Below are 22,757 nucleotides of genomic sequence, written 5' to 3' on the forward strand. Positions count from 1 at the left end.
TCCTCCTCCTTCTTCTCTTCCTTACTGGGCTGTGGGCGAAAGGTCTGAGGGTGACAGCGGCGAAGGGCTGGCAACCCGGGAGCCACCCTCGGGGATCAGGGGAGCCGGAGAAACGAGAGAGCTTTTCTGCCCAAACCCTCTCGGCAGGACGGGCTCGGAAATCAGCGAGTGGATCGCTGAGGGTGTCGGCACGGTATTTTACACGCTTTTTTCGGCTCTCGTTTCTTCTCGGTGGCTTTGGTTATTTATAGTCCTCTCTTATAAATATAAATGTACACATATAAAATGTAGGTATATATATATGTAGAATCTGTGTGTGCATGGAGAAATATTAGATATATAATACATAGTATATGCATATATATTTAGAAGAATAATATACACCGATTCCTGACGAAAAAGAAAAAAAAAATTGGATCAGAGTTTTTCACTCTACTGTGTAACGTCTCAAACGATGAAAAATCAACGTGACCACTCAGAGAGGACATAAATCACTCCGAGAGTAATCTGAATTTCTTTCTCCCCCTAGCTGAAGCCTTGAGGGTCATCATTTTTCTGCGCCACTTGATCAAAGATGTAATGTTTTGATTAGGTCGTAAATCAAAATCTTGGGTCGTGGTGAGAGTTTTTTTCTTTCTTTCATTTTTTTTCCCTGGGGCTTTCGTTCTCCTTATCGGCTGTGGCAGTGTGAACCTGGAACAATGGAGGCCACAAAGAGGAGGAGAAAAAGCCACAACGAAATAGGGAATTTGAAAAATATCTATTTGCAGAAGCGGGGCGGAGAGTGGTTAAACAAGGGTCTCACACCCCCTCGCCCCTCGGAAAGGCCGATTCAGGCCGCCTGCTGCGCAACCCCCCGCACCGGGCGCGGGCAGCGCCGTCTGCCTCCCAATCCACATCCCAATCCACAGTCCCGTGGCCCTGGCAGTCCCCACCACCCCCCGATCGGAGCTGCGGCCGCGGAGCGGAGCCGGGAGCCCGCCCCTTCCAGCCGGGGCCGGGGGGTCCCCGGGCTCTGTCTCCCCGCGCTGGCGCCCTGGGGCTGTGTCCCGGCCCGGCTCCGTTCTTTTGTTTTCGGACGGTGACTTCCCGCACTTTGACGGCGGCCGTCAGATCGGAGTGCCTCGCCTCGCAAAGGTCAAAATGACGCGCAGATATGGATGTATCTCCTTTTGGTTATTGTCAGTGCTTCCCTCTCCTTGCTTTCTTTACAGTACGTGCACGCTCATCTGCGTGTACATTCCCAAAGCAGCGAGATACCGATCTTTACATACCTGTACAGTTGTTTCTATCTGTAAAATAAAAGAACTTTTTTTTTTTTTTTTTCCTTCCCTTAGACATTCATTAGCATTTTTGGAGGGAAATAACGTCCTTGGGAAAACAGTTGACATCTGAGCCCGGAGAAAGAAGTTTGTTGTTGGGTTTTTTTTTTCTTCAATAAAACAGCGTTTCGGGGACACTTTTTTCTTTCAATCATGCTCCGTTGTGGAGCGGGGCCGACGGCGTTTGCAGGTTTGCAGCCCGTCTTCCCCTGCCGCCGCGGACGGGGTTGAGGGGTGTGTGCGAGTGGCGTGGGGGGGGGGGGGTCCCACATGCCGGCTTAAGACAAGGAGGGAGAACAGGGGACCGGCTCACGGCACTGGCGCTAACACGCTTTTTCGGGACATATAATTTACCTTGCTAAATGTCTGCTTTGGTACGCGTATTACACATGTAGGTCTGGATATTAGGCACCCGATAGAGTGTAACAATCAATAATCCAGAAACTTGGAAGGATTTACACCTTCGGAGCTCCATACAATGCCGGACTACTTGATTGCTAAATCTGATTTTTTTTTAATGCAAACCACTTTTGGAATCAATTTCTCCTGCCTCCTGCATCTACTTCTAAGAAAGGAAGAGAGGAGAAATAAAATAAACTCTAAAGTGCAAATTTTAAGCGGCAAGGGAATTTTTTTTTGTTGTTTGGGGTGTTGTTTTTCTTTTTTGTGGGTTTGGTTTTTTTTTTCGTATATGTGTTTTGTTTTGTTGGGGGTTTTAAAAATAATTTTTAAAAAACCATTTGAGACCGCTTTTCGAGACCTCGGCCCCATTTGTGCCAGGCAGATCCGCGGGACTGGAGCAGGCAGAACGGAGCCGGTGCTCCGCACCCCTGCGCAGGGAACCAGCCCTCTGGCGGTGCTCGACCGACGTCCCTCTGGTCGATCCGTGATTTCGGGGACGAAGGTGGCTTGTTTGGTCGCTTTCTCCCTTGCGGCTGTGACCAGCCCCCGCCCGCCCCGAAGTGCAAGGGGCAGCGCGGGCGCTCCCGCCGCCGCGGAGCCAGGCGGGGCAGGGCAAACGCTGCGGCAGCCACAGAGGGATCCCAGCCGAGCCTGCCTTCTCGGAGGGTGGGCTGTGACTGCGCTGGAGGGCTGCAGGCCCGACCCCGGCCCAGCAACCTCGCACGGCCGCCACCAGCCCATGCCAGGCAGCTGCGGCGGTGGCAGCGTGTGAGCGGGGCCTCACGGTCTGCAGCCCCACGGGAGGGAGGCGGCGTGACCGAGGTGGAGACAGGTTCCCTCCCGCGGCACCGCCCCGGCAAGAGCCTGGGCCGGACCCCACGCGGGGAGGGGGCGGGTCGGCAGGCCCTGCACGGTCGCGACTCTACAATGGCATATCCCTGGGAGCTTTGGGTGAGAGGCACAATTTGTGGAGCTGCTGGAGCCTCCCATCGGGAGGGGAGTATGGACGCAGCTGATGGCCAACCCAAAACCAGGAGAGAAAGGAAAAAAAAAAAAAAAAGGATTAAAAGAAAGCCACAAACTGCCCAGTAGCCCACCCGGGAGCAGGAGGCCGCGAGTGCCTTGCTCCGGCAGTGACAAAGACCTGAGCGCCCCTTGGAGTCAACCCCCCTGCCTGGGCTGCATGGCATGGTGGTGAGGAAGGAGCCGTGTGAGCCCTGTATGTCTGTGTGTGTGCTCAAGTGTGCAAAGAGTGTGCAAGAGTGTGGGAGAGACCCAGCCCAACCTGGCTCCCACTAAGCTGGGATGCAGCGGGGAAGCTATCAAGTTTTCTCTCAATACCTCCGAGGGTCCAGCCAGCGGAGAAATGGCTTAATAAAATAGCAAGATGGCTTCCCAGGATATGCTTTGTAAAATAAAGGTTTTAATAACAGCAAAAGTAACAAACATTACAAAATGAAAAGAGATAAGCTGAGCACAGTGTACCAAGCACAGTTACACTGGCTAAGGCATTCCCAAAAAGCCCACGTGCACCCCTTGTGCTGGCTCTTTAATACTTGATGGTCTACGTGGGCTTATTTGGCTCTTTGCCCAATGAGATGGACACTAGGCTTTGAGGTGCACTTCCAAAGCCCTATCACTGTGTCTGTGCTGGTACTGAGCCAATTGCAACGAGCAGGCTATAGAAAATTCTAGTTTAACTTCCTTGTATAGAAACACCTGCTCGGGTACAGAAATGCACGACTACAGGAAGGGTCTCAGGTTCACTCCCGCTCACACACGCACACATACACGTATCTATTGCGCACATGTGCATATTTTACACAGATACACACAGACTCATGTGCACACACACACAGAGAGTGCTGTGCGGGCTGTGCTATGTAGCCACCACCCGCAGATGAGAGGGATGCTCCAGAGGCTTTGGCAGGGACTGGCCATGTACAAGACCACGATGGTGAAACCCACGCCTGATCAGAATGGGGGGGCATGGTCATCTTTCAGTCTCTCCTGCCTTTTGACCTTTTTTTGAGTTTTTTCCCTGCAAATCCAGGGGCTGAGGTGCGGTGGCAGGGCTGGGCAAGGAGTGAGGCTGATGGCAGCAGCCCCTTCCCCAGCTGTGGGCTTGCACCCACCACTAAGTCCAGCCCATGTTGAACGTTAACCAGCTGGAGCGGCCCCAGAGTGTAACAGGCTATGTATAAAAATGAATCATCTTCCAGGTTGTAGTAAAACGTCCTGTAACGTCCACCTATAAATCCTGGTATGCACTTAGTGCTCTCAGCTTCACGTCTTAGGGTTGCTACGCAGTATTTGCCATTCCCTCCTCTCCCCACTTTTCTGTCTCCCTAAATCCCACTGGCTGTTTGCGATTCTAACCCTGGGTCCGCATGCTCTGGGATGCAGTCTCACCTCCCCCTGAGGAGAGCGAAGCCCCACAGGAGACCACCGAGGGTCGCAACCGTTGGGGCCCTGGGGCCGCCTCGCTCCCTCCAAACTATAGTGAGGAGAAAAAGAAGGAGGACAGGCCCGGCCCTTAACCCTCCAGGGCGGCAGGAGCCCCCACCCCCCCAGGGACAGCCTAGGTGAGACGGCTCGGCTCGCAGCTGTCCCTGCTGCTCCCGTCCTATTAGGGGTCTGTGTCTCTGTGCCGGTGATAAGAAGAGCTACTCATACATTGCAGCAAGGCTCTATAAAACTCAACAAGGCTACCTCCTGCAAATTCATTATGTATTTTTCTCGGGATTAAAGGGAAAAGAGGAAGAATAATCTGATTGGAGTGCAGTACTGCAGAGCCTCGATGGGCAGATGTGGGCAAGGATCAATGGGCATGTAGCCATCAAAGCAGCCCACAGTTCAAATCTGCAACTGAGATTTATGCAACTGGGAAGGAACCCGAGGAACAAGCCCCCTAGCCTGTGGGTGTGTATGTGGAGAAGTGGCAGCACTTGGGAAAACACAAGGGTGGAGCTAAGCTCATCACTTGATGTGAATTTTTAGTGTGGTGGTAGTTCCGCTGCCTCACGGGGGACTACTACCTTGCTGAAAGTTATTCGCATGTGTTATAAACTTTCAGCCAATTCCAAATTAAATATTTTTATTAATTATAAAGAATTAACAAAACAAAATTTAGGATAAGCCAGCAATCGGAAGTTCAGTGACGAGTCCCAGGATCTGCACTGGGTGAACCTTAGCTAGGGCCTCTAGGGCACTGTAACTCCCCCGTTCACAAATCTAGTCTTTTAGGGGTCTCCTTACATACAGTTTATTTAGCCAACGGCAGAGTATTTCGTCTATTGAATGGGTCTTCCGAGGGAAAATAAATATTAATTCAGTTTCTCTAATCATGAATGGGGAGGTGGAATCATGAATGGAGAGATATTTCCCAGATAGTGAGGGGAGATACATATCGTTCCTGATAGCTGGATCGTTCACAGTTCCACCGCCCAAGAGGGCCTATCTGTTTCCGGGCCCACCTTCTTTTCTGTTGTTAATTTTGTATTTCCCAGGATCCTGGCAGGGGTATTGTTCATCCTGAATTCCTGGCAGAGGTGGTTGTTCATTCTAACATTTGTTTGTCCCAAGCCGGACCGGCTTTCTCATTTTATTTTACAGAACATTTCTTAAATTACATTTTATATACACAATAAACACGAATTATTTCATGTCATTTATTACACATGCCTGAATGATTTGCTGGGTCGTGGCCATATGTAAAGCAATAAATATAAGTGTCTACTTCTGTGCAAGTAAGAGACCCAGAGGTCTCAGAAGTAATTTTCCAGCAGATACAGACCTCATATTTTTAAGATAAAAGTGAAGAGAACTTTTTTGTTTCATTCAATTAAAAAAAACACCAACCCCACCAACAATTAATGTCATTGGAACAATGAAAGCATAAAGGAGTATAAAGCCCTTCCTTTATGTAAAACCTTGATGGGCACTTTGAAGGCTGCATTATCTGGAGAGGAACAGGAATCTACAAGCCTCTGCTGATGCAGTTTTCAACTTTCTGAGCCACAAACTCTTGCATCTGCTTTGGTGGATGCAGAACTAAGGAATGGAGGAATTTCTTGCTAGGCTGGGGGACGACGTGCACCGGTGTGAGTGGGTCCCAGCCGGTTTGGTGCTCCTTTGAAGTCGGCAAAGTCTGAGCTGGCAGTATTCAGTGCAAGGGCAGTTCCCAATGTTATAAATGCCAATTCAATAGTACAGTTAAAATATAATTTAGTTTATTAAAAGGATCGAATTACAAAATTTTGGTAAAAACCCCCATCAGAGTTATGTTGATGATTGAACCGGGGAATCGTCAAGAGTGAACTGGGACGCAGTATCTGGCACACTGCTGTCCCCCCAAAGTTCACAAATTTGCCTTGTTCGGGGCTCAGGTTTTATACACTTTATTTTGCCCCTGGCACGAGATTTCCCCATAGTCTCTTTGTTCCCGGGACTGGTTATTGGAATTCATAGTCGGCTCCTGTCGGCTGAAAAGATTTTCCTCTGGTACTGCGAGGTGTCAATTTCGGGCTTCCCGTGGGTGAATGGAAACTGAAGTTTGTGAATGGAGGGGTGTTCTTCTCCGGGGATCTGGGCGATGATGGTGCTCTGATGGCTCTGCCACCCATGGGAAGAAAACTGATTTCTTATCTTAATGTGTCCTTCTTTCAGATGCCAATCTCCTAATCTCCAGTTCCTGGCACCTTATTGTGTCCCCCTGAATAATAGTTACTGGGTGGTGCCGCCTAGGAACTCTAATTCCATGGCTGGCTGGAATTTAAGTTACAATTTATTTTATATTTTACCAAACCATGATTTTATTATGTTATTATCCCCAAGAAACATGAATTAACCCATTACATTTATTACACCAAGCAAGCAGAAACTCTCTGTATGAGGTTTGGAGTGGTTGAATTCCCATGATTTCTCCAGGGAAGGTCATGCATGCTTCCCACTCCTCAGCTGGGATGGGAAGAGCAGTGGAGGGACGGAGGTGGCTTTTCTGCCTTCTTTCTTCTAATGCAGAGCCAAAGTCTCTGGCATTTCTCAATTTTTTTTTTTCATGCAAAGCAAAAGAGAGTTTGAGTAAAATAATACTATCCAGCTTTTGGTAATGTTTCTTATAAATTCATGGCTTTAGCCTGGGCTCTCTCATGGCCAGACTGAAAAGAACAGGGCTTATGCCTTTATTAATATTCAGCTCTTTATTAAAGTGATCAGCTCATTATTAAAGTCATCAGCAGGATTGCAAAGTCCGATCAGAGCTTTCCACGCTGCTGCAGCCATCCGAAGGAGCAGGTGCTGTGCCTGTTCATCATTCAACTACAAACAGTAGACGCAGAGTCCTCGTTCCCATAGGAACAGCTAGGTGTTGTCTCTGGTCAATTGTCAGCAAGCAGGGCGGTGAGCAGTCTGACACTGGTGTGCAAAGTCAGCTCTTTGCCCTCAGGGAAAGCCTTTGAGAGTTTCCCATTGTCTGTATCAGTCAGCTCACCTGGCCAGTTCCCATTCCATTCAGGCTCCTCACAGGTCATGGCGAATCTTCAAACCAGGCCAGGGGGTGCATCCACCCCCCGCTCGGCCAGGGCACTATCCAATTCTCCTCTGACGAATCCAGCTTCCTGTCCCGGGGTGCAGTTTCCCCAAAAAAAACCTCCCAGGATCCACGAGGGCAGCCCTATCTGCATATACAAATGCATATGCATTTGTCCTGGTTGCAGCAGAGGTAGTTACAAAGAACAGTAACCGGGCAATTAAGGCCGGAGCTGCTCCTTTTCACTTTTTAATGAGGTAGGAAAGTGTTGCCAGGCAACTCCTCTTAAGGGCAGCTTCCCTCCCCACTCAAACTGGCTGGGGTGTGGGGGTTAAAAAGGAAAAACCCCCTAGGACAGGGACAGCCCAGCCTTTTTTTCTCTTTTTTTTTACCGGGAAACTTGTTCATAACAAATCCCTCCTCTATTTCTTTGATCGGGCTGAAGCCCACATCAATTTACAGTCTCTTACTGGGTGTTCTCTTAGTAGATACTGCTTCGGTCTTTCCTTGACAGTTAATGTTTGGTCTCCTGGTCTCTCAATTGCTGTCTATGTAGAAGAACTGGCAGGTGGTCCTGTTGGGTCTGGTCTGACATCAGGGGGCAGTACTGGTCCTTTAATTCCGGTAACGTGTGTCCGACTTCCTTCTGGGGTTCGCACTGCGGTATGTGTGGTGAGCAGCACCTGGAAGGGAGTGTTGGGAAGGATGAAGTAGAAAAACCTTGCAAATATGGTGGTTTAGATTCTGGGAGTCTGAGTTTAACAAGCGAGATAGAAATGAAAGCATGCTTTGAAATTTATGGTGTAAGGTACAGAGCCATCAGCTTGTGAACAACGATGTGCTAAGCTGAGGGCCAGCTCCCTTGATTAAACAATCCTCTTCTGCTTGCCTTAGGTAATGGGACATTTCTATTGGGTGTAAGTAAATGTTATCTTGTATTAGACTGGTTGGTCCAACACAGACTATTCAACTTGGAAAGATATTTAATGTACGGTATTCGGGACCTCGCTCTCTGTTCCTCTGTTCCTGCTCTCCTGGCCTGCTTTAGCTGTGCCTAACAGCTACAAGCAAGGCCCTCACAATAAACCACGTGCTACGCCTGCTACTTTGCTTATCGAGATACTTTGTCGCTGACTCTACCGTCTCGGAGATACTCCTTCAAGGGACTTTCACATTTGGGATTACTTAATTAATATTCAATCTCTGGGACTATAATTATGGGCAGAGGTATCTAGAGGGGAAATTCAGACTTTCTTTTTGAGACCTTCTAGTGTTTTCTTTCAAGTTTCAGATTTACAGAATTACAGAATCATTAGGCTGGAAGGGACTTCTAGTGATGCCTTGAGGCTGAAACAGAGACTAAATAGAGTGAAAGGAACAAAATGAGTGTTTATTCAAGCCCATGCCCTTGCGTCTCCGGACCCACAGAGGTGGCCCAACCCGAATATTCCCAAGATGGAGACGAAAAGGGGCTTGTCCCCAGGTCTTACCCCCTTTTACAAGTTTCCATTCATTTGCATATAGCAATGCACCGTCCAATCAATAACCCCGAATCACCAAACACCCCCCTCTCGACTTGCCCTTCTCTTCCAGGTTGTTTATACTCGGGCCTGGAGCTTAGAGACAATGTCCTTGAAACAGGCCGCCCTACCCCCGTCACCCCGTGAAGATCCTAGCACCACTCAGTGCTATCAGACAAAACAGGAAAAAACCCAGCCCTAAGGCATCAGTTTCCCCCCTTTTAGAGGCTTGACAAGGCCTCTACCTTGTCGAGTCTCTACCTATATAGCAACCAATATCTAGCGGAAAATAAATATCTAACAGTAAGAGTATCTAACAAAATTATGTCTTACCCAGTCGGAAATGTAAAGAAAACAGTACTTAAACATAGAAAAGAATTCATTTACAACGTATTATCATTTGCATCAGTCTTTGTTGTTGCAATTGTCTCAGGGGCGGAAGCCTCCTTAATTCTGGAGTAGTGGATCCATGGTCCTTGGCCAGCGACTTTTACTGCGGTGAAGGTGGTCAGCAGGACTTGAAATGGTCCCTTCCATCTTGCTTGTAAAGGATCACTGTCCCACCACTTAACATACACCCAATCTCCAGGTTGGAAAGGATGTATGGGTGTATCCAATCCTATGGGTCTAGATAACACGACATAGGTCTGAAGTTTCTGCAAAGTAGAACTAAGAGCCATTAAATATCTTTGTAAATCAAGTTTCCCTTTCATATGAATCTCACCTGGGATATGTGGGATTTGATAGGGTCTCCCGTACAATATTTCATAGGGACTGATGTTATCCCTTCGCCTGGGTTGGATGCGAATTCTTAATAAGGCTATAGGCAGCGCTTGGACCCATGTCATAGATGTCTCTTGACAAATTTTTCTAATTTGTGTCTTAAGAGTCCCATTCATACGTTCAACTTTACCGCTCGCTTGGGGTCTATATGATGTGTGCAAGTCCCAGGCAATTCCCAAGATTTGACTGATCTCTTTAATCACCTTTGCAACGAAGTGTGGTCCCCTATCTGATGACATTCCCAAGGGAACCCCGAACCTTGGAATGATATGGTTAAGCAAGACTTTTGTTACTTCCCTAGCCATATTGGTGCGACAGGGGTAAGCTTCCGGCCATCCACTGAAAGTGTCCACTAGTACCAGCAAGTATCGGTATCCCTCTTTACGTGGTAACTCCGCAAAATCTATTTGCCAGTAATCCCCAGGAAGATCCCCTGCCTTTGTTACTCCTAACACCACTCTTTTCCTCGTGTCAGGATTGTTTTTACAACAAATTTCACATTTACTCACTACTGATTGTGCAATGTCAGCCATTCCCTTCCCTATCACTACCTTTTTTAAATGTTTTAGAAGATTCTCAACTCCAAAATGTGTGTTTTCATGTTCTCTCTGGGCTAGTTCCCGAAGGATCAAGGATGATACTACAACCTGATTTGCTGGTGTAACAGCCCATCCACTCTCTGTGATCTTAGCCTTAAGGAACTTAATTAGTTTATGATCAGCTTGATCATATTTTGGGGTAAACTCAGATAAATCAATTTCTTTTTGTGGAATTACTGCTAGGATACCTTTTTCTGCAATTCCTCTTGCCACTTTATCAGCAAAGCAGTTTCCCAATTCTGGAACAGTTTTCCCTTTTTGGTGACCTTTACAGTGCATAATAGCTACTCCTGTGGGTTTTTTAATGCTCTCTAAAAGAGCAAGTATTGGTTGAGCATGTTTAATTGGATTGCCTTGAGCGTTCAGAAGTCCTCTCTCCTTCCAGATGGCTCCGTGGGCATGGACAACACTGAACGCGTATCTAGAATCAGTCCAGATATTTACCTTCATTCCTTCACTCAAGTCTAAGGCCCTCGTCAGCGCAATCAATTCAGCCTTCTGCGATGATACATCTGCCGGCAGGGCCTTGGCCTCAATCACCTTGTCCTGTGTGGTCACAGCATAACCAGTCATTCTTTTACCATTTTTCACAAAGCTACTCCCATCTGTGAAGAGTTCCCAATCTGGATCTTCTAGGGGCCTGTCCTTCAAATCTGGTCGACTAGAATGGACTTCTTCAATTGTTTGTAAGCAGTCATGTTCAGGCATACCGTCAATTAACGTGGGAGACAAAAACATAGCCGGGTTAACGACAGAAGTGGTTTTCAAAGTAACGTCATCCTGCTCTAGCAGCAGTGCTTGATACTTAAGCATCCGGCTACCAGATAACCAATGTACCCCCTTTTGCTCAAGTACAGCTTCTACAGCATGGGGTACATACACCACAATGTGTTGCCCAAGGGTGAGCTTTCGGGCTTCTTGAATCAGGATGACAGTGGCTGCCACAGCCTTCAGACACCCTGGCCAGCCTTGGGCAACATGGTCTAGCTGTTTAGAGAAGTAGGCCACAGCCCTCCGTTGGTTCCCAAGCCGCTGTGCTAGTACCCCCAAAGCCATATTCAGTCTTTCATATGTAAACAGTTCGAAAGGTTTAGTTAAGTCTGGCAGACCCAGCGCCGGAGCTGACATCAGAGAGTGCTTCAGCTGTTTAAAAGCTGCTCTGCTTTTTTCAGTCCATATAATAATCCCTCTCTCAGCATCCTTTAAGGCTTCATATAAGGGTTTTACCAGCAGCCCATAGTTTGCTATCCACAACCGACACCAACCTACCATTCCCAGGAAGGCTTGCATTTCCCTTGTAGTGTGGGGCTCTGGGAGTCGACAGATGGCTTCTTTCCGTTCTTTGCTGAGCTGACGATGTCCACGAAAAATCTCAAGCCCCAAATAAACTACCGTTTCTTTAGCAATCTGTGCTTTGTCTTTTGAAACTCTATACCCACTCAGTCCCAAAAAATTTAATAAACTTACAGTAAGTTGTATACAGTCCTCTCTGGTTCCGGCGGCAATCAAGATGTCGTCTACATACTGTAGAATAACTGCTTTTGGCTCCTGTCTTTTCCAGTCCTCTAATTCCTTTGCTAGCTGATTTCCAAATAGAGTCGGCGAGGACTTAAAACCCTGTGGTAGCACTGACCAGGTAAGTTGACTTTTTCTCCCTGTCTGAGGGTTTTCCCACTCAAAAGCAAAAAGCTCTTGGCTGTTTTTATGCACAGGAATGCAAAAAAAGGCATCCTTCAGGTCCACCACAGTAAACCACCCTAACTCGTCTGTCAGCGTAGTCAAAAGAGTATAGGGATTGGCTACTACTGGGTGTATGTCCTCTGTAATCTTATTAATCGCTCTTAGATCTTGTACTAATCGGTAACTCTTACCATCAGCTTTCCTAATAGCTAAAATGGGAGTATTAAATTTTGACTCACATTGCACTAATAAACCATGTTCTAAGAATTTTTCAATTATAGGCATTAGTCCTTTACGGGTCTCTAATTTCAAAGGGTATTGCTTTTGCCTTACTGGTGTAGCTCCTGGTTTGAGTGTAACGATCACTGGTTCTGCACGTTTGGATCTTCCTGGGATATCACCAGCCCACACTATTGGATTTACCTCCTTCTCAACTTCAGCGGGGATTTCATTATGTCTTTCCTGCACAAAAAGTGCAGCAACTTCAATAAGTTTAGATTCAGGTATTATAACTTGTACACCCTTTCCCTTTTTAAACTTAATTTCTACTTCCAATGTTTCTAGTAAGTCCCTCCCCATCAATGGTCTAGGGGAGGTAGGCATATAGAGGAATTGGTGGTTTACCAAATGCTTTCCCAGTTTAAAGTCTAAAGGTTCAAAGAAAGGCCGTGTTTCGCTTACCCCGGTTGCACCGATAACATGTGCAGTATCGTGACTCAGTTTCCCTTTTAAAGTATTTAACGCGGAGTAGGCGGCTCCAGTATCTACCAGAAATTTAACATCTTCATTCCCCAGCTTAGCTATAACCAAGGGCTCTGCTGGGGGGTTAACCCTCGGTCCCCATCATTCAGATCCTGAGCCGCTTGAAGTTTGCACTACTGGGAGTTGGGGGACTGAGGATTTTCCTTTCAACACTGGACAGTCCTTTTTCCAGTGCCCCACATTCTTACAATATGCACACTGGTCTTTTTCTGCAGGGGGAGCTTTCTTGAATGGCTTTTCCTGAGCTGCCTTCTTACCAGGTTGGAATTTACCTCTCTCATTTGGACCTCTATCTCGAAACACTTTCCAGGCCACTTCTAGAAGTTTATCTAGATCTCGAACTCCCTCTATCTTTTGCAGTTTTCTTCTTATATCATTTGTAGCTTGACCCATAAACAACAAAACCAGATGTGCCTTCCCATCACCTGATTCAGGGTCTAAATCAGTATATTTGATGGCAGTTTCTCTCAACCTGTTTAAAAAATCAGTAGGTGATTCATCATAATTTTGCCTCACTTCATAAAGTTTTGACCAATTTATAGCTTTAGGAACACCATGCTTCAACCCATACACCACAAGGTTTTGGTATCGTTTTAACCTTTCCATCTGTCCTGGTACATTCGGGTCCCACTCTGGATTTTCAAGCGGAAATATCTGAGTGACAGTACCTTGAAGCAGCCCACTAGCTATGCCCCCTTCCACAAAAGTAGTAATGGCCTTATTAACCATTCGTCTCTCAGTAGGATCAAGTAATGTGTCTAACATAGAATTCAAATCAACCCAATCAGGATTTTGGGAGTTAACAGCTCGCTCTACTAGTTGTGCTACTTTATCTGGGTTCTCCTTATACTTCCCCACAGTGGTTTTCCACTGTTCTAACTCTATGAGGGAGTATGGGACCTTCACATATACTGGCCCTTGATTACCGACAGCTTGTCTCAGCGGAGCTTGCAGAACTGGCTCTCTTTCTTTTTCTTTTTTCCTAGTACGTCGGGCAATTGGGCTCCGCTCTCTAATCGCTCTTCTTGCTATCTTTCCCCTCCTTCGCCTACTTGGGGCAGCGCTGATCTCATCAGTTTCGTCCTCAGTTTCTTCCCCCTCAGAGCTGTCAGACTCGGTTGTAGCCAGTTGCCCAGCTCGGCTAGTCCCAATTCTGGAAAGAGTCACACAAGACTTGCTCTGGCAAACCCTCTGTGCTGCGTGTCTACTGTCCTTGAAGGTATCGTCCCCGGAGGCAGCTCCTTGGCCTTCGGGGTTGCTATAGTAACTCACAGGCCTAAGGACGGGGGAGGCAACCCTCCCCCTTCGGGAAGTTCCCTCCCTGCTGTCTCCGTGAAAGGCTCTACCCCTCTGCCGGTCTTCTCTGGGCGGCTGGACAGCCCCACAGTCTCTCCCCCCTTTCCCCGCCCCTTGGGGTGGCGAAAGAGGTGGCGACAGGGACGGTGCCCGTCGCTGCCGGTCCGCGCCTTCCTCCCTCTTCACCGACCGGGGCCTGACCCGAGCCTCCCGCCCCTCCGCCGCCACCCCCCTTTGCGACGGTGACTGAGGAGACGGCAGGGAAGGGGCCGCCCCTTGGCCCGAGCCTGCTGCAAGCGCGGCTGGGACCGGCCCCGCCCTCATGGCAGGCGCAATCAGATCGGTCTCTGCTTCCTCTGGGTTCCTATACATGTTGTTAATGGTCAGTTTTTTCTTTTTACCCTCCAAGACCAATATATTTTCTTTCTTATCACCCAAGTCCTGTTCGCAAGCCAACACCATAAAGAGCCGAGCATATTTTAACTCCTCAAAAGCCCTGTCCCAGCGCAGGCAGGACATCAAATCTGATATCAATTTTGGATCTGCACTCCCAAATCTAGGCCATGTCTTTCCATTATCTAATCGATACGTCGGCCACATCCTCTCCGACAGCCTAATAAGCTTAGGCATGGAAAGGCCCGATTCCTCCCCGACCAAATACACCCAATTTTTCATTATCAATCCCAGAGGGCTATCTCTCGGGATGATATCATTATCCCCTTCGCCAGAGAACACACAGCCCATTCTGATATTCACAACAAAGAACAAAACAAATATTTCTAGTACCCCCCCTTTATTCACTCACGTGCCTCTGTTTCAAAGGTTCTTGGCTCCGGCACTTCTGGACCTCTGCTGGCAGGATGAAGGCGGGCGGAGGGGGGGGTGCTGCCTTCTTTTGGTCCACAGAAGATTTCCCAGACGCCTCCTTCTCCTGCCTGGCTCGCCAAAATTACTGATGCCTTGAGGCTGAAACAGAGACTAAATAGAGTGAAAGGAACAAAATGAGTGTTTATTCAAGCCCATGCCCTTGCGTCTCCGGACCCACAGAGGTGGCCCAACCCGAATATTCCCAAGATGGAGACGAAAAGGGGCTTGTCCCCAGGTCTTACCCCCTTTTACAAGTTTCCATTCATTTGCATATAGCAATGCACCGTCCAATCAATAACCCCGAATCACCAAACACCCCCCTCTCGACTTGCCCTTCTCTTCCAGGTTGTTTATACTCGGGCCTGGAGCTTAGAGACAATGTCCTTGAAACAGGCCGCCCTACCCCCATCACACCGTGAAGATCCTAGCACCACTCAGTGCTATCAGACAAAACAGGAAAAAACCCAGCCCTAAGGCATCACTAGGATCAAGTCTAACTGATTAAACTATGGCACTGTCACATCTAGTCCCTTCTTACACACATCTAGGGATGGTGACTTTACTACTTTTCTAGGCAGAAAAAATTTTGGCACCGCTTAAGACTGTGTCTTTTTGTTCTATCAGTTGCTGCTTGAAGAACAAGAGTAACTCTCACCTTACTATAACTACCTTTCAGGGAGTTGTAGAGTGATAAGGTTACTTCTGAATCTCTTTTTCTCTAGGCTAAACAACTTCAGCTCTTTCAGCTAGTATTTATAGGGCTAGTGTTCTAAGCTTCTCACTAGCTTTGTTGCTTTCTTTTGACATGCTCAAGCATCTTAATGTCTTTCTTAAACTAAGGGGCTCAGAATTGGACACAATACTCAAGGTGTGGCCTCACCAATGCTATGTGCAAGGAAAGGATGACCTTTCTGCTCCTGCTGGCCACACTATTCTCCATACAGCCCACGATACTGTTAGCTTTGGCCATCAGAGCAGACTGCTGGCTCATATTTAGTTGGTTATCAACTAGCACTTTCAGGTCTCTTTCTCCTTGGGTACTGTCCAGCCACACTACCTTCAGCTTGTAATGTTGCAGGGGGTTATTGTGGCTAAAATGCAACACCTGGGATTTGGACTTATTAAACGTTATCTTATTGGATTTTGCTTATCTATCTAATCATTTTAGGTTTCTCTACAGAGTCTTCTTACGCTCTAACAGATGGACACGTGCTCTCAGCTTGGTGTCGTCTGTACATTTACTAATGAAGGGCTCAATACTTTCATCTATGTTATTAATAAATATATTAAATAGAACTGGCTTCAGCACAGACTTTTGAGGGACACCACTGGTGGCTGGTTGCCTGCTGGATGCAGCACCATTAATTACTACTCTCTGGGCTCGGGTATGTAGCCAGTTCTTAACTTAGCAAAGAGTGTTCTTGTATAAGCTGTGGGAAACAGTGTCAAAGACTTTGCTGAAGTCTAAATAGACACCATATACGACTTTTCTTGTATCTACCAGGCGGGTCACCTGGCCATAAAAGGAGGCTAGTGGGGCCGAACACAACTTACTTCTCTTAAACTCATACTGGCTGGGTCTGATACTCTGTCTGTCTCGTCAGTGCTGCACAATAGCTCAGTATAAACTGCTGTCCGGGAGTGACAGGACATTTTCATGCTTTGTATCCCAAATCGTGTGTTTCTGTTCCCATGTTCTCAGTTTGTTTTGTCTATAGCTGAGCCCCTCCCCCAGCTGCTTGTTTTTGGCTTGCTTGCTGCTTAGCTTAGGCTCGCTTTGCTGGCTTTGCTCTCTTGCTTTCTGCTTTTTTGCTTGCTTTTTGCCATTTTTCTGCTTTTGTTTTTCCCCTTCTTTCCTTCCTCCCCTTCCCTGAAGACATCGGACCTGCTTCGGGCCCTGATTCAGGAACGTCAAGGGACCCCCCCCCCGGAGTCTGCACCTGAGAGAAGCTTTGGCACCCTCCCCAGCAGAGACTGCTCACCCTCTCTTAGACTGGTGAAAACACTTGTTGTCATCTCAGACTGTTTTTCTTGTGTTGGGGAGTGTTTTTTTGTTGTTTCTTAATAAACAAGTTTTTTCCACTTTTCCTCTGAGGAAATTCCTCCCGAACCCGGTGGTGGGGGAGAGAGTTGTGGAGATTTTCCCCTAATTTGTCCTAAACCAGGACAAACATTTTTTGGTGGCCCTTACGGGGAAGGATCGACCATACAAAGTGGAAAAAACTTTATTCCAATAATATTTTGGTCTCAGTTGTTTTGTGGGCATATTGGTATGTCTCTTTTTGAAGTTATAATGTAATTTGGAGTGAAAGCCTGCCTCTGTTTCTGGTCATTAGGGTTCTTTGAAGTTTTAATACCTTTGTGGTCCCTAGGTTTATTTTCTTATCCAGAAATAGCTCCAGTATTGTCCCTAGTGCGTAGCTTTTGTAGCAGAGGGACACTAACCAGAATATTTATTGGGCTGGGCTTGGTTGTAATGATTTGCAAGAGGTTTATAAAAATGTTGTTATCGGTTCCAGGAATGTATGGTTCATGGCTGTGGCTGTGTACTCAGTTTGTTAGGGGAGAAGCAGGGGAGGAGGCTTTTCAGCCTTTGCTTTCCTTCTTCTCCTCCGAATTGTTTACATCTCTATTAGAAAATGTTTGGTCCTCCCTGACTGTCAAGGACACCATCTTTCTGGCATTTAATTTACTAAGCTTTTTTTATACTGTCTGCAGTTTATATAAGATGAAGGCTGAGATTTCTAGAGGGGCTGGTGAGACTCCTGATTTAGGAGTAAAACCAAGGGTGAAGAATTCTGAGTGGTGTGGGAAATGGGAGGATATGGGCCGAATTTTAAAGGAGTTTTCTGATCCTGTAGTCTGGGACTTTCCATCTGAACAAATTCAGAACCCAGCTGAGGTGGTAAAGTATCTGAAAGAGAGGTGCCATGGTAACACCAAGGAGGAAAGGATCATTGCAGTGAGCTGGGCCCTGGCACATGCTTATCGCACCCTGCTAGACACTGCAGGGCAGCAGATAGAGGAAAGGGAACAGGGAGATAAATTAGTTACTATCCCAGTCACTCAGGCTGCAGCCAACATCCCAGGCTCCAGGCCAGTAGTTAAACCAGAGAGTAAGCCTCAACCAATGGCTGTTGCTGCAAATACAAGAGGTGGAAAGTGCAAAAGCAAGACTGACCGAAGGGTGGAGGATGATGATGATCCAAGAGAAGGACCATCACCAACATCAGAGACCACACCAAGTGGCACAGATTCCGGAGCCAATATTGATTCCTTCTCCTTGAAGGACCTTCGAGGCCTAAGGAAGGTTTATAGGCGACAGCCCGATGAGTCTATAATTAGTTGGCTAGTCCGCCTTTGGGATGCGTCAGGGGAGGCTACCATTCTGGATGGCACTGAAGCGAGGCATTTAGGATCCCTGTCACATGATCCTGTCATCAACCAAGGCATGATGAGGAGGGCTAGCCCTCACAGCCTCTCGGAACGGGTCCTGGACAGCGTAGCACAAAGATACCTGTGTGCAGATGACCTCTATATTCAGCAGACACGGTGGAAGACCATAGAACAGGGGATCCAACGCCTGAGGGAGATGGCAGTGGTAGAGATCATTTTTTCAGATGATATAACCACTAGGAATCCGGACTTAGTACCGTGCACACCTGTAATGTGGAGGAAACTTGTGTGCCTTGGGCCACCTGAATACGCTTCTGCTCTAGCAATAATGAAGCGGGATGAGATATATGAGACTGTGCTCGATATGGCAAAGAAGCTTCGGGCATATGCAGATGCTGTACATGGCCCGACTCATGCCAGAATTGCAGCTGTGGAAACACGACTGCAGAAATTAGAAGACAAAATAGAGGAAAGTCATAAGAAACTCAGGGAAGAGATTAAGGAGGACCTCCTCCAAATCTCAGCTGTACAAATTAGAGGCCCTAGTATCCAACGCAGACGTTCCCTTGTTGGGGAGAGAAGGTACACCCCACGAGCTGAGTTGTGGTTCTTCCTACGTGAGTCTGGAGAAAACATGAGGAGATGGGATGGGAAGCCTACTGCTGCTCTGGCACAACAGGTGTGTGAATTGAAGGAAGATAAGAAAAGGGAAGCAGCTCCAGTTGCCCGTACTCGAACTGTCAGGCATAATGATGACAATGACTTGTCCGATCCCCTTGAAGGAACCTCCAAGACATATGTCTCAGGAAAGAAGGATAACCAGGCTTAGAGGGGCCCTGCCTCTAGCCAGGTAGAGGTTAGGGAAAACCGAGTTTTTTGGACAGTATGGGTTCTATGGCCTGGCACATCAGAGCCACAGAAATATAAAGCTTTGGTTGATAGTGGTTTGCAGTGTACCCTAATGCCATCAGAACATGTGGGAACAGAACCTATTTCCATTGCCGGTGTGACGGGGGGATCACAAGAATTGACCCTGTTGGAAGCCGAGGTGAGCCTGACCAGGAAGGAGTGGCAGAAACATCCGATTGTGACTGGCCCAGAGGCTCCGAGTATTCTGGGCATAGACTATCTCAGGAATGGCTATTACAAAGACCCTAAGAGGTTCAGATGGGCTTTTGGAATAGCTGCCGTGGAGGCAGAGGGCATTAAGAAATTGAACACCTTGCCTGGACTGTCAGAGAACCCATCTGCAGTAGGACTCCTGAAGGTAGAAGAGCAACGAGTACCTGTTGCCATCTCAACAGTGCATTGCCGGCAGTATCGAACAAATCGAGATGCTGTGATCCCCATTCACAAGATGATTCGAGAGTTAGAGAGCCAAGGGGTGGTTAGTAAAACCCACTCACCCTTCAACAGTCCCATCTGGCCTGTGCGTAAATCTGAAGGAGAATGGAGATTGACAGTGGATTACCGTGCTTTGAATGAAGTGACTCCACCACTGAGCGCCGCTGTGCCGGACATGCTGGAACTCCAGTACGAGCTGGAGTCCAAGGCAGCGAAGTGGCATGCCACAATCGACATCGCTAATGCGTTTTTCTCCATTCCTCTGGCTGCAGAATGCAGGCCTCAGTTTGCTTTCACCTGGAGGGGCGTGCAGTACACCTGGAACCGACTGCCCCAGGGGTGGAAGCACAGTCCTATCATCTGTCATGGACTGATCCAGACTACACTAGAAAAGGGTGAGGCTCCAGAACATTTACAATACATTGATGATATCATTGTGTGGGGAAACACAGCAGCAGAAGTGTTTGAGAAAGGAGAGAAAATCATCCAAATTCTCCTGGAAGCTGGCTTTGCCATTAAGAAAAGTAAAGTTAAGGGACCTGCTCGGGAGATCCAGTTCCTGGGAGTGAAGTGGCAAGATGGACGGCGCCAGATTCCTACTGATGTCATCAACAAAATCACAGCTATGTCCCCACCAACCAACAAGAAGGAAACACAAGCTTTCTTAGGTGCCATAGGTTTCTGGAGGATGCACATTCCTGAATATAGTCAGATTGTGAGCCCTCTTTACTTGGTTACCCGTAAGAAGAATGATTTATATTGGGGCCCTGAACAGCAGCAAGCCTTTGCCCAGATCAAGCAGGAGATCACTCATGCGGTAGCCCTTGGCCCAGTCAGGACAGGACCAGAGGTGAAGAACGTGCTCTATTCTGCAGCCGGGAACCATGGCCTGTCCTGGAGCCTTTGGCAGAAGGTGCCTGGTGAGACCCGAGGCCGACCACTGGGATTCTGGAGTCGGAGCTACAGAGGGTCTGAAGCCAACTACACCCCAACAGAGAAAGAAATCTTGGCCGCGTATGAAGGAGTCCAAGCTGCTTCAGAAGTGATTGGTACCGAGGTACAACTCTTCCTGGCACCTCGACTACCTGTGCTGGGGTGGATGTTTAGAGGAAAGGTTCCCTCCACCCACCATGCCACCAATGCTACATGGAGCAAGTGGATTGCCCTCATTACACAGCGCGCCCAAATTGGGAAACTAAATCGTCCTGGGATTTTGGAGGTAATTACAAATTGGCCTGAGGGTGAAAGCTTCAGTCTCACTGGTGAAGAGGGAGAAGAGCAAGTGACCCATGCTGAAGAAGCTCCACCATATAACCAACTGCAGGCAGAAGACACACGCTACGCTCTTTTTACTGATGGTTCCTGTCGCCTTGTGGGGATGAACCGGAAGTGGAAAGCAGCCGTATGGAGCCCCACATGACAGGTTGCACAAGCTATCGAAGGAGAAGGTGGATCGAGTCAACTCGCGGAGCTCAAAGCCATTCAGTTGGCCCTGGACATTGCTGAAGCCAAAACTTTACCTTTATACTGATTCCTGGATGGTAGCCAATGCTCTGTGGGGATGGCTGAAGAGATGGAAGGAGGCGAACTGGCAGCGCAGAGGAAAACCAATTTGGGCTGCTGAAGAATGGAAAGACATCGCTACCCAGTTAGAGAAACTACCTGTGAAGGTTCGCCATGTAGATGCCCATGTCCCTAGAAGCAGAGCTAATGAGGAGCAGCAGAACAATCAGCAGGTAGATCAGGCTGCAAAGATAGGGGAGTTGAAGATAGATCTTGACTGGGAGCACAAAGGAGAGCTGTTCCTAGCATGATGGGCCCATGATGCCTCAGGCCACCAGGGTAGAGATGCCACCTATAAGTGGGCACGAGACCGAGGCGTGGATCTAACCATGGATAGCATTTCTCAGGTTATTCATGACTGTGAGACGTGCTGCCATTAAACAGGCTAAGCGGGTGAAGCCCCTCTGGTATGGGGGGTGGTGGTCCAAGTACAAGTATGGGGAGGCTTGGCAGATTGATTACATCACACTGCCTCAAACTCATCAAGGCAAGCGCCATGTACTAACCATGGTAGAAGCCAGTACGGGATGGTTGGAAACCTACCCTGTGTCTCATGCTACAGCCCACAACACCATCCTGGGCCTTGAAAAGCAGGTCCTTTGGAGGCATGGTACTCCTGAGAGGATTGAGTCAGACAATAGGACTCATTTTAAAAATAATCTTATTAACACCTGGGCTAGGGAACATGGCATTGAGTGGGTGTACCACATCCCCTACCATGCACCAGCTGCAGGCAAAGTGGAGAGGTATAATGGATTGTTAAAAAACACTTTGAAAGCACTGGGTGGGGGGTCTTTCAAGAACTGGGATCAGCATTTAGCAAGAGCAACCTGGTTAGTTAACACTCGAGGTTCCACCAACCGAGCAGGTCCTGCCCAGTCTGAGCCCCTTAATATAGTAGATGGAGATAAAGTCCCAGTGGCCCATGTGAGAGGTTTGTTGGGGAAGACAGTATGGATTAACCCTGCCTTGAGTACAGGCAAACCCATTCGTGGGATTTTCTTTGCTCAAGGACCAGGTTATACCTGGTGGATAATGCAGAAAGATGGGACAACACAATGTGTACCTCAGGGAGATCTGATTGTGGGATGATATCATTGTTTGCTGAACGTTACCACCATTATCTGCACGTTAGATCATACAGATATGAGACAGAAAAAAACATGAAAGTGTCAAAGGTCTGAGCAAGTAAGATGGAAGGAAATGTGTAAGTGTGGAAGGTTTGAGCAAGTCAGAAGAAAGTTTTTCATTGTGTTCAGTAACATGTTCATGATATGGGATAAGGGGTGGAATGTCCTGGGGTGACAGGACATTTTCATGCTTTGTATCCCAAATCGTGTGTTTCTGTTCCCATGTTCTCAGTTTGTTTTGTCTATAGCTGAGCCCCTCCCCCGGCTGCTTGTTTTTGGCTTGCTTGCTGCTTAGCTTAGGCTCGCTTTGCTGGCTTTGCTCTCTTGCTTTCTGCTTTTTTGCTTGCTTTTTGCCATTTTTCTGCTTTTGTTTTTCCCCTTCTTTCCTTCCTCCCCTTCCATGAAGACATCGGACCTGCTTCGGGCCCTGATTCGGGAACGTCAAGGGACCCCCCCCCGGAGTCTGCACCTGAGAGAAGCTTTGGCACCCTCCCCAGCAGAGACTGCTCACCCTCTCTTAGACTGGTGAAAACACTTGTTGTCATCTCAGACTGTTTTTCTTG

At 47.7% G+C, this 22,757-nt stretch overlaps 1 protein-coding gene across 1 annotated transcript in view; it reads right to left on the reverse strand.

The window, feature by feature from the left end:
- Positions 1 to 6,188: 6,188 nt before the first annotated feature.
- Positions 6,189 to 22,757, reverse strand: part of LOC134563365 (PDZ and LIM domain protein 5-like) — a 126,180-nt gene continuing 109,611 nt past the window's right edge. Inside the window, exons 5-6 of the mRNA XM_063421251.1 lie at positions 10,601 to 10,830; positions 6,189 to 6,338 (exon numbers count right to left, since the gene is read on the reverse strand). Coding sequence (XP_063277321.1) covers positions 6,189 to 6,338; positions 10,601 to 10,830 — 380 coding nt within the window. The remainder of the gene's footprint in view (positions 6,339 to 10,600; positions 10,831 to 22,757) is intronic.

Source organism: Prinia subflava, chromosome W (assembly GCF_021018805.1).
Source record: "Prinia subflava isolate CZ2003 ecotype Zambia chromosome W, Cam_Psub_1.2, whole genome shotgun sequence".
Classification (NCBI taxonomy): Eukaryota; Metazoa; Chordata; class Aves; order Passeriformes; family Cisticolidae; genus Prinia; species Prinia subflava.